This window comes from Myotis davidii, unplaced genomic scaffold (genome assembly GCF_000327345.1).
Source record: "Myotis davidii unplaced genomic scaffold, ASM32734v1 scaffold889, whole genome shotgun sequence".
In the NCBI taxonomy this organism is placed as follows: domain Eukaryota; kingdom Metazoa; phylum Chordata; class Mammalia; order Chiroptera; family Vespertilionidae; genus Myotis; species Myotis davidii.
The window spans coordinates 703,812-713,994 of NW_006299519.1; the positions used below are offsets into that span (position 1 = coordinate 703,812).

The following is a 10,183-nucleotide window of genomic DNA, read 5'->3' on the forward strand; positions in this document are numbered from 1 at the left end:
GGTTGGAATTATAGACTGTGTTCCCATAGGAATTATTTGAACTTGTTAGAACTTTAGCTCTCTCTTGTGATGATGATGATGATGATGATGATGATGATGATGATGATGGTGGTGGTGGTGGTGGAGGATTCCCAAGGTGGTCTTTGGTAATGAATACTTCCTCCTTCCTTTCCTCTGTCTTACTCCTCTGGCCAATCATATTATTAGGCCCTGCACAACTCCCAAAGCTGCTGGATTAGGGCTGAGTCTTCTTATTTGGGGCATTCTTCACTACTTCTCTTCAATTTGGAAATTTAACTCTCCCCATTTTAGTTCACTATAAATATTATATTATCTTAGAAAATGCCTATGTAGCATCATTCTTTTTCACCTCCTGCTATTTTTCAGTCTGTTCTTCAACACTTGGAATACCATTCCCTCCCCTCTTTAATTATTTGAGACCTTTAAAACTCCAGTAATTTTTCCTCCCCTTAAGTTTTTATAGTTCTTATTGCCTTCTACTCACCTGATAGCCATGTCCATGGATTAGGAGAGTCATGTTTATTCATTCATATTTATTCTCTCTCTCCCTCCATCCTGCTCTCCATCACTATCTCCTCCCCCCTCCACCTCTTCTTCTCTTTCTCTCTCCTTTTGCCCTTGGTAGATTTTAAGCTCCTGATAAGGACAGGGCCAAGTTTGGCAACTCTCACAAAGCTGAGAATAACACAGTTAACATTTGTTGAGTGGACATAGATTCCCATTTTAATAGAGGGACCGCAGCTTAAGCAAAGCCACATGTCCCCATGTTTTACAGTGTGAGCCAGCATCTAGGCTGGGGTAGAGATTTATTGAGAGTGTAGGGATATAATTAAGTGGGATTATCCTAGAAACCCACCTGACTCTTGAAGAGGAAGACTTTGCCACCTTCCCTGTGATCTTGGGATTGGCCACCCTGACCTAAGAGATATCCTCAAAAGGTGGTTGCTCTTCACAGACCCAATCACAGTATTCCAAGTCCCAGTTTTTAACCCCATGGCGGTTGCTCAGTATGTTAATATGACTTCTTGATATAGATGGGATTTCAGCATGTAGCCTCACTTCTGGTCTGTACTGGTTAATATTAGGGCTGCATTAATAATGTGCAGCTTTTAGACCACCAGGATTTTTCTTGTATGTATCCACATCTATGGAAAGTGCTCACAGGTGAGATTTTAAACCTCATATACTATACTAGAGGCCCGTTGCATGAAGAGATTCGTGCAATAGGTCTTCCTTCCCCTGACTGCCAGCACCAGTTTTCCTCTGGCACTCAGGACCCAGGCCTTTGGTCTGGCTGCAGCGGAGAAGCCAAGCATCTTCAATCTCCAGTCTCCAGTCTTCAGTCTTCAGTCTTCGCTCAGTGCCTGCATATGCAAATTAACCGCCATCTTTGTTGGGTTATTTTGCAAAATCGCTCTGATTGGCTGGTGGGTGTAGTAGAGTGACACCATTTGCATGTTTCTCTTTTATTAGTGTAGATAGCTCCTGTTGTACATTCAGTGACATGGTCAAATAGCATGTCCCCCATGTTATTAAATGGAATCAAGTCATCTTTCATTTTCTCAGAATTACCATGGCCAGTATGGATGCCCTTTTGTTAGGGAATTTTGAGGCATAGTACTTTGAGAAGGGGGATGCTTAGACTCTGCTCCTTGACTGACACTCTCTTGTTGTGACTCTTTAGGAGTAAATGTGAACCGAGGCCGAGACCTGGAGTCCCCTCTTCATGCAGCAGCTAGGGCATCCAGTGAGGAGCTGGCCACCCTGCTCTTGGACTTCGGAGCAGACATGCAGGCCAAGAATGCCGAAGGCAAACGTCCCTTCGATTTGGTGTCTCCAGATGACCCTCTGTTTCAGCTCTTCGTGAAGAGAGAAGGTGCTTCTTTTTTGCTTGAATCTAAGCACTAATCCATAGAGTCCTATGGGCAGGAGGCAGGTAATTACTGAGTTCTGACTTGTGACCCTATAGAAAAGATAATTCCTAGCCATTACCAAACGTGGGAACTGAGATAATTTAGTACTCCAAAAGGTACATACAACACTAGTGATGTAGTAAATAACCATCTGTTGTTTGACATGTGGCAGATAGGCTTGTTTGGATGATCTAATATTCATTTGTGGGTTAGGCCAGTTTTCAAAGAATGAATGTTTTAAAATTTTTAATGTTTTATTCATTTATTGATGAGAGAGAAACAATCTATTTGTTGTCCCACTTATTTCTGCATGCATTGGTTGATTCTTGTATGTGCCCTGACCGAGAATTGAACCCACAACCTTGGTATTAACTTTATCTAAAACATGCTTTAGAATGAGTAGAAGCCTCTGGTATTTTACAGTGCCCCAGGATGTCTTACTACACTATAGGTGGGCCAAACTACTGGTCATTTGGTTTCTGGGGGTAAGAATGCAACTAATTGAGCATTATAAGGTATTACTTTAATGATTCACAGCAATATACAAACATTTATTAGTATAACTTAATCAACACCAAGTCCACATTCCTCCATAAATAAGAACTGACACACCCAATCCTAACAACTAAACCTGTGGTTGAGCAGTGTGCAAGGGGGTAAGGGCAATTCCCTGGGCTGCAAGTCAGGGGTGGGTTGGGGTGGGGAGCAAAGACTCCTCTGATTCCATTCATTTTTAAAAAACAGTGGGGCCTTGACTTACAAGTGTCCCGACTAACGAGTTTTTTGAGATACCAGTTGTCTCTTGGCCGATTTTTTGCATTGAGTTGATAGAGTAATTTGAGTTAACGAGTTCCTTAATGAGCTTGGTCTCAGAACGAATTAAACTCGTAAGTCAAGGCCCCATTGTACATTTTTATTGATTTTAGAGAGAAAAGAAGGGAGAGGGATAGAGAGATAGAGACATCCATGAGAGAGAAACATCATCAATTGGCTGCCTCCTACACCCCCCCTACGGGGGATTGAGCAACAACCCAGGCATGTGCCCTGGCTGGGAATCAAGCCAGTGGCCTTTTGGTTCATAGGTCAATGCTCAACCACTGAGCGACACCAGTCAGACTCAGTTTTATTCTTAACTAGAGGCCCAGTGCATGAATTCATGCATGGTGGGGTCCCTCTGGGTGGCCTGCAGGAATCAGGCCACAACCCACAGTCCAATGCCACCTGCAGCTCCAACCTGCCTCTCCCATTCATCCCGGCCCCACTGTGCCTGCTGTGGACTCACACCCAATCAGTCCCCATCACGCTGCCACAGCAGCACTCGCCAGCCATGAGCCCTGTGTCTGGAGCCCTCCCAAGGGGAGTGGCCTGCGGGATAGGGCTGAAACTGGCTCTCCAGCATCCCCTGAGGGATCCCAGATTGCGAGAGGGTTCAGGCCAGGTTGAGGGACCCCATTGGTGCATGATCAGACCGGGGAGGGGCACAGGAGGGATCCAGGGCATGTCCAGGCCATTTAACTCAGTCCTGGATTGGCCAGACCCCAGCAGCAAGGTAACCTACTGGTCAGAGCATCTGCCCCCTGGTGGTCAGTGCACATCATAGCGACTGGTACATCAGTTGACTGCCCCCTGGTGGTAAGTGCACGTCAAAGCAAGCAGTTGAGCAGTCTTAGCGTATCATTAACATATTATGCTTTGATTGGTTGTTCGGTTGTTCTGCCATTCAGTCTATTTGCATATTACCCTTTTATTATATAGGATTGTCCCTAGAGCAGGAGAGCAGCTAGCTTAGGACCTATTTTATTTTACCAGAGTGTGGACATTAAATTTTAGGGGTTGTGGGACTTTCCCTTCAACTTTATTTCCCAAAACCATTCCTAGACATCTATGTTGCCTTTAATTTCATTAATTCACATTTCGGTGAGAGTGTGAGGCTAATGATTCCAGTGGTTCATAAAATGTCAGTTGCCATTAGAGAGAATCGCCTTTTTTTTGCCTCCATGAGTTATCTTTGGGGTGAAGTCAGCTCTCAGCAGCAGCTGGAAGCCCATGAAAAAGGGGGACACACAAGTGCAGAAAGCCAGACTCGTGAAATTTTTTTTAATCCTCACCCAAGGATATTTCTTCCATTGATTTTTTGTCTTTAGAGAGAGTGGAAGGGAGGGAGGGGGGAGAGAGAAAGAGGAGCATCAATGTGTGAGAGAGAAACATCTTTGTGAGAGACACATCGATTGGTTGCCTCCTGTTCTCACCCTGACCTGGGCTGGAGCCTGCAACCAAAGTTTGTGTCCTTGACTGGGAATCGAACCAGCAATCCCTCAGTCTGAGGGCCAGTGCTCTCACCACTGAGAAAACTGGCCAGGGCCAGACCTGGGAATTTAACACAGTGATTTCTGTCTCTGGGTGGTGCCAGAAAGGAGTTGAAGAATATTACCATCCCACCCACCTGTAAAAGTGTCTAAGTAGTGTTTACTCATTTATTTTCTTATAACAAATAAATCACTTTCTCTCAGCCCAGCATTATAGGAGCCACTTGTGAATATGCTTTGGCCTTATTAATCATGAGGGTTGCTGGAGAAGAAAAAGAAATTGAGACCCAAAGCAATATTCCAATTCATCAACATAGAATTAGATGATTTTATTATTGAGTATGGTAAATGGCTCCAGAATGGAATGAAGGCTACAGCTGTTGTTAATCATCCAACTTGTGGGAAACAGCAGATACCCGTTTGCATCAGTAGTTACGCTGACCTTGCTTGGGTGTCCTGCTTTTCCTAAGTCTCCATCAGGCTTGCTCTTCATAATTCTTTATCAGTACTTCCTACAGTTGTCCCTAACAGTGTATCTAGCACAGTGATTCGTCAGATCCCTCAATGTTCCTTAGTGAGGTAAGTTGTTTCCCTATGGTGCACTTTTTACAGTGTACTGATATATGCCTTGAGTACACTGAACATAATCTGGAAGGTACCCTAAATTCCAATAGGAGCTTCTGAATGTTCTGTGGGGGCTTGATTGAAAATATTGCACTTATTTTTTAATTGTATATGTGTCAATTTCCACCTTTCTTTGTTCTTCATCACCTGAGAAATATGCAGCCCACTTTATCCTGCAGCTTGTGGTGACACTACAGGAAACCAGAAGCCACTGTATCCTTTTGGTTCTATTTCAACACTGGCAGCACAATCAAATCACCTGGGCCCCCTGCCTTTAATAAATTCAGATGCATGCATGATCCCTACCCAACAGTAATTGAAGCAACATCTTTGGGGTGGGGCCAAACATGTAATTGAGAGCCCTTCTCCCTCAATAGGTGATTCTCAAGTGCAGTCTGGATTGGAGTTCTTGAGGGTACATAGCTTTGCTTTTTAAAAATGTTTCTAATGACCAGGAGATAATCCCCATTACAATTTAGTACAGGGGGTGGGGGTGGGAAGTAATTTCCCATCTTTTTACCCTATAACAGGGTTTCTCAACCTCAATGCTATTTACATTTTGGGCCATTGGGGGCTGACCTGTGCAGTGTGGGATGTTGAGCAGCATCCCTGGTCTCTGCCCACTATATGCCAGTAGCACCTTCCCCCAGGTGGTAACAACCAAAAGTGTCTCCAGATATTGCCAAGTGTTCCTGGAGAGCAAAATGCTTGTCCTTTTTCCTTCCCCTAACCCCTAGTTGAGAACCACTGTCCTATAAAATATCAACTCTTGGCTGGTTCCCTATGCAAAGTTTGTGCTAGTTCACTTTTCACCTATGAATTCAAGCACTGGGCTAGCTCTGAATGCAGAATATACAAACAAATATGACTTAAGATAACACACGTATGATTTATTCATCATATTAGAATATCTTAAAATTGCTCAAATTACAAAAATTTTTGCATCTAGAAATATGACCTTATTTGTAAAGGTTAAAGACAAGAAAGCCATTAACACAAATTTTGTTCTCATTACTGGAAATTCTGTGTAGCTTTGTAATTCCAACATTGCTTTCCTTAAGTCTCCATTAGTGAGACTAAGCTTTGAATTTTTTTAAGACAGTTCTAAATTAAAACCCAACAAACTAATTTCAGTTAGATCAGAAAAGGGAGAACATGGCCTAAAATGCCTCCTATAAGAAACAGAAAATGGTCTTAAACAGTACCTTATTTCCTTATAAAAAAATGTTATACAGCGTTGGGCAAAAGTAGGTTAATAGTTGTTCATATGGAAAATAATAAAAGAATAAATAAATAATAATACAAGAATAAACTGTTTTGCATGCTCACAACTGTAAACCTTCTTTTGCTCCACCCTGTGTTTTGTATACTTTCAAAGAAAGAAGGGAAAAGCCATCTTAGATCACTGAAACCAGCGCTGGCTTGTCTTATGATCTCTCTCCAGAGCCCCCTTCTTTGAGGCAGTTATGCCGCCTTCGAATCCGGAAGTGCTTTGGGATCCAGCAGCAGCATAAGATCAATGAACTCCTCCTCCCAGATGAGCTGAAAAAGTTTCTCCTGCACATTTAAGTGTGTCAAGGCAAGCGTTATCACTGTGCTATAGCCACAGGAATTCCTAAATAAAGTTGTAGTAGTAGTTGTTTTTTTCAATGGAAACACACTGGGTACTTTTGTATTGTTGATTCAAAGACATGAAGACTTTTTTCTTTTCTTTATGTTGGCTGTTGTCATTTTTATTTTATTATTGTTTAAAATATTACAAATAGTAGCACATATGTCTCCTTTTTTTCCCAGTTGACCTTCCCTCAGACTCCGCTAACCGCCGGCACATGCCCTCACCCACCTCCCAGTGTGTTTCATCCATTGGTTATGCTTATCTGCTTGCATACAAGTCCTTCGGTTGATCTCTTACCTCCCCCCACAACCCTCCCCAGCCTTTCTGCTGTAGTTTGACAGTTTGTTTGATGCTTCTCTGCCTCTGTATCTATTTTTTGTTCATCAGTTTATAATAATCTCACTCGTTTATTGATAATAAAGACTTTTTTTCCCTCTTTCCTGAAAGAGGGTGGCTAAAAGAACAACTGTGTTTTGTTTTTTTTTAAATATCTGCTATGTGCTGAACAGTGAGCCCGGAACACATTGTACGTTACCTAATTTAGCCCTCACAGCGACCCTGTCAGGTGGGTGCTATCCTTGCCTCTCCAAGTGAGACACAGAGATCTGTGAGGTCAGTGTGTCCAGTTACCTACAGCAGGGACAAAAAAGCCAGATTTGAGTACAGGTTTGCTGATGCTAACCTGGGGACTTTGGAGTGAGGCAGAATTTTCCAGTGTTACTATTCTGGTTCCATCTCTGTTACATGGGAAGGCAGATAAAGAAGGAAGAACGTTTGTTTGCTACATCTGATTTTTTTTAACCTTCCCTGTTCTTATAACAAAATCACAACTGTCGTAGTATAGTATAGGGGCCAGTTCTTTTTCTCAACCCAAATAGTATATACATATGAGGCAGACCATACTGTCCAATACAGTAGCTACTACCAGTGGTTCTCAAATGGGATGATTTTGACCCTTCCGGGACACTTGACAATGTCTGGAGACTTTTTGGTTGTGACAACTGGGGGAGAATGGAAGGTATGTGCTATTGGCATCTAGTGGATAGAGGCCACGGATACTGCTAAACACCCCACAGTGCACAGGACAATGCCCACAGCAAAGGTTGAGAAACCCTCCAATAGCCATATGTGACTATTTTTTAAAATGGAGCCCAGCTGGTGTGGCTCAGTGGTTGAGGGTCGACCTATAAACCAAGTGGTCACTGCACAGGCCCAAGTTATGGGCTCTATCCTCAGTAGGGGGCATACAGGAAGGAGACAGCTAATTGATGATTCTCTCATCATTTATGTTTCTATATCTTCCTCTCCCTTTCTCTCTAAAATCAATAAAAATATTTTTAAAAATGTAAATTGAGATTAGATAAAATCCATTTTCTCAGTGTCATTAGCTATATTTCAGATGTGCAATAACTACACATGTCTAGTGGCTATTACATTGGACAGCACAGATATATGTCATTGCAGAAGCTTCTTTCACTCCATTGTTGCAGAAGTTTTTTTGAAGACATTTCTTTTGGACAGTGGTCTTCAGATGCTCAACAAATGGATTTTAGCTGCCTTTAAGTTTCTCATTTACATGAGACTTGTGATATAATTCAGTAATGAATGGCTGTAGTTTCAGACTTCTCTCTGAGAGATGAATTTGGAATTCCATTCCATCAATATAAATAAAGAAAATATTGTACCTACTTAAGGAAAATATTTACCTGGAAGATTACATATCGCCTAGATGACCTCTAAAGATATTTTCGATATAATTTTCTGTAATTCTAAATTCAGGGGAAAAAATACTTAGAATGTTGTTCTACAATGCCCAACTAACTACCCAACAGATGGCGCTGCTGTCACATAGACAGGTACGCAAAAGGCTTGCTCCTCATAAATAACCCATTGTAAGATGGTTTACAACATAGACTCTGGAAAATTCCACCCAGGAATAAGAACTTTGTAATAATAAATGCCAATGTTACTGTGTTTCCTTCTTTTCCAATGTACCCCAAAATTCAAATGTGGCTTTATAGAACCTCACCTACCTGCTTCTTTCTTTGTTTTCTTCTTGATCTGATCATGTCTACATTTGTAACTGCTCAGAGTTTAGACAGCATCCTGCCACTTGCTAATTCGTTTAATTTCATTAATTCATTTACTCAGAAAATATTGAATGAGTGCCTGTGTCTGTGATAAGCATTATTCTAGACACCAGGATGGCCACAGTGAACAACACAGGCAAAGATACTGACTTTTTGGATCTTATATTCTAGTCAGGGGAGTCATTTGCTAAGGAGAAAGGGGCTGTAGACATTTTGCGATAGTTTTCTTTTTGAGAAGACTATTTTAAAAATTAGCCTGTTTTCCCATCTAAAATGTATTTGACAGACTCTTGCTTATGTTAATCTGCTCTTGGCTAAATCCTCTGAGTTTAATCCTGGACTTCACAGAATTACTACAACAGCATTTTTCTTCTTAAATCTTCCAATTAACCAATTTGCAAATCCATATAATAGATGGTCATATCTGCATATGGGGAAAGTATTACCAGCACCTCCCTTCTTGTAGTTTAGGAAAATTTCAAATTACCTCACTTAGAAATGCTCAGAAAGAAGGTTCTATTAAAAGGGAAAGTCTGTGTTTAGGAGTCTAGCTGTAGTTATATTTGTAAATGGCATATACCTTTGAATGTTTTATCATCACAATTTGGCACAATTTCATAAATTCTATCATTGAAGCTGGTTTAGTGACTTTAATAGACCCCCCACCTTAATGAATGAGGAATGTAAATATTTAGCCTTGTGAAACCATCTTTTAAAAATGGTAACTACTTTGTTTTTAGAGAGCAAACAGCCCATATTTATTGTAGCTCACTCTCATATTTTCAGTTTACTATTATTTCCTTGGTTTTATCCAGTAGAAATGCTGAGCATTGGGTACACATTGATAGCACAATTTATTTTATAATAAAGGAAGAAAACAAGAAGAGGTCAGGGAAGGACAATTGCTTTATTCTGGGTTTATTTTGGGCCTGACTGACATGGTCTGATACTCCATATACTAGGCTGGAGTGGTTAGTCATTAGGCAGACACTCGAAGCTCAGAAACAAGGGACCAAAATATTCTCAGCTGTCTATTTTGGGGCATGGAGTTGGGCATTTATTATATGACTAGAGGCCTGGTGCATGAAAATTCATGCACGGGAGGGGGGTCTCTCAGCCCCACCTGCCCCCTCTCACAGTCCGGGAGCCCTCAGGGGCGGGAGGTGACCCGGTGATCAGGGGAAGGGGACACCCCATCACACCTCTACCGCTGCCACTGCCAGCACCACAAACCTCGGCCGGCCCTGGTTACCTGAGCCTCCAGCATCCCTGGGCAGCTGGGCAGCCACCATTCGAGGCTTGCCTGTGCCTCGGGCTGGCCCTGAGTGGCTGGGGGGCTGAGGGTTCTGGGGGACTCTGGAGGCAGGTGTGTGGAGCGGCTGTGTGCCTGCTGCCCCAGCGGGGCTGAAGGGAGTGGGTGCCACTATCTTGTGGCTGTGGGCGCCGCCATATTTGAGGGCATGGCAGTCAATTAGCATATTCCCTCCTTATTGGCTGAGGGCACCACCATCTTTGTGATGGCGTGAGGGTCAATTAGCATATTCCCTCTTTATTAGATAGGATTAGAGGCCCGGTGCACAAAAATTTGTGCACTCAGGGAGAGAGGGGTCCCTC

At 42.4% G+C, this 10,183-nt stretch overlaps 1 protein-coding gene across 3 annotated transcripts in view; it reads left to right on the forward strand.

Moving 5' to 3' along the window:
* ASB9 (ankyrin repeat and SOCS box containing 9) overlaps positions 1-6,706 on the forward strand; it is a 20,309-nt gene extending 13,603 nt beyond the window's left edge. For 2 of the 3 annotated variants that reach the window (XM_006775221.2, XM_006775222.2), the window contains 2 exons: positions 1,706-1,897; positions 6,309-6,706. In XM_006775221.2, the coding sequence (XP_006775284.1) occupies positions 1,706-1,897; positions 6,309-6,433 (317 nt within the window). In that variant the 3' untranslated portion in view covers positions 6,434-6,706. Of the gene's footprint in view, positions 1-1,705; positions 1,898-2,357; positions 2,586-6,308 lie in introns of those variants that run through there. The other variant, XM_015571436.1, reaches the window with a different exon arrangement.
* Positions 6,707-10,183: the final 3,477 nt, after the last annotated feature.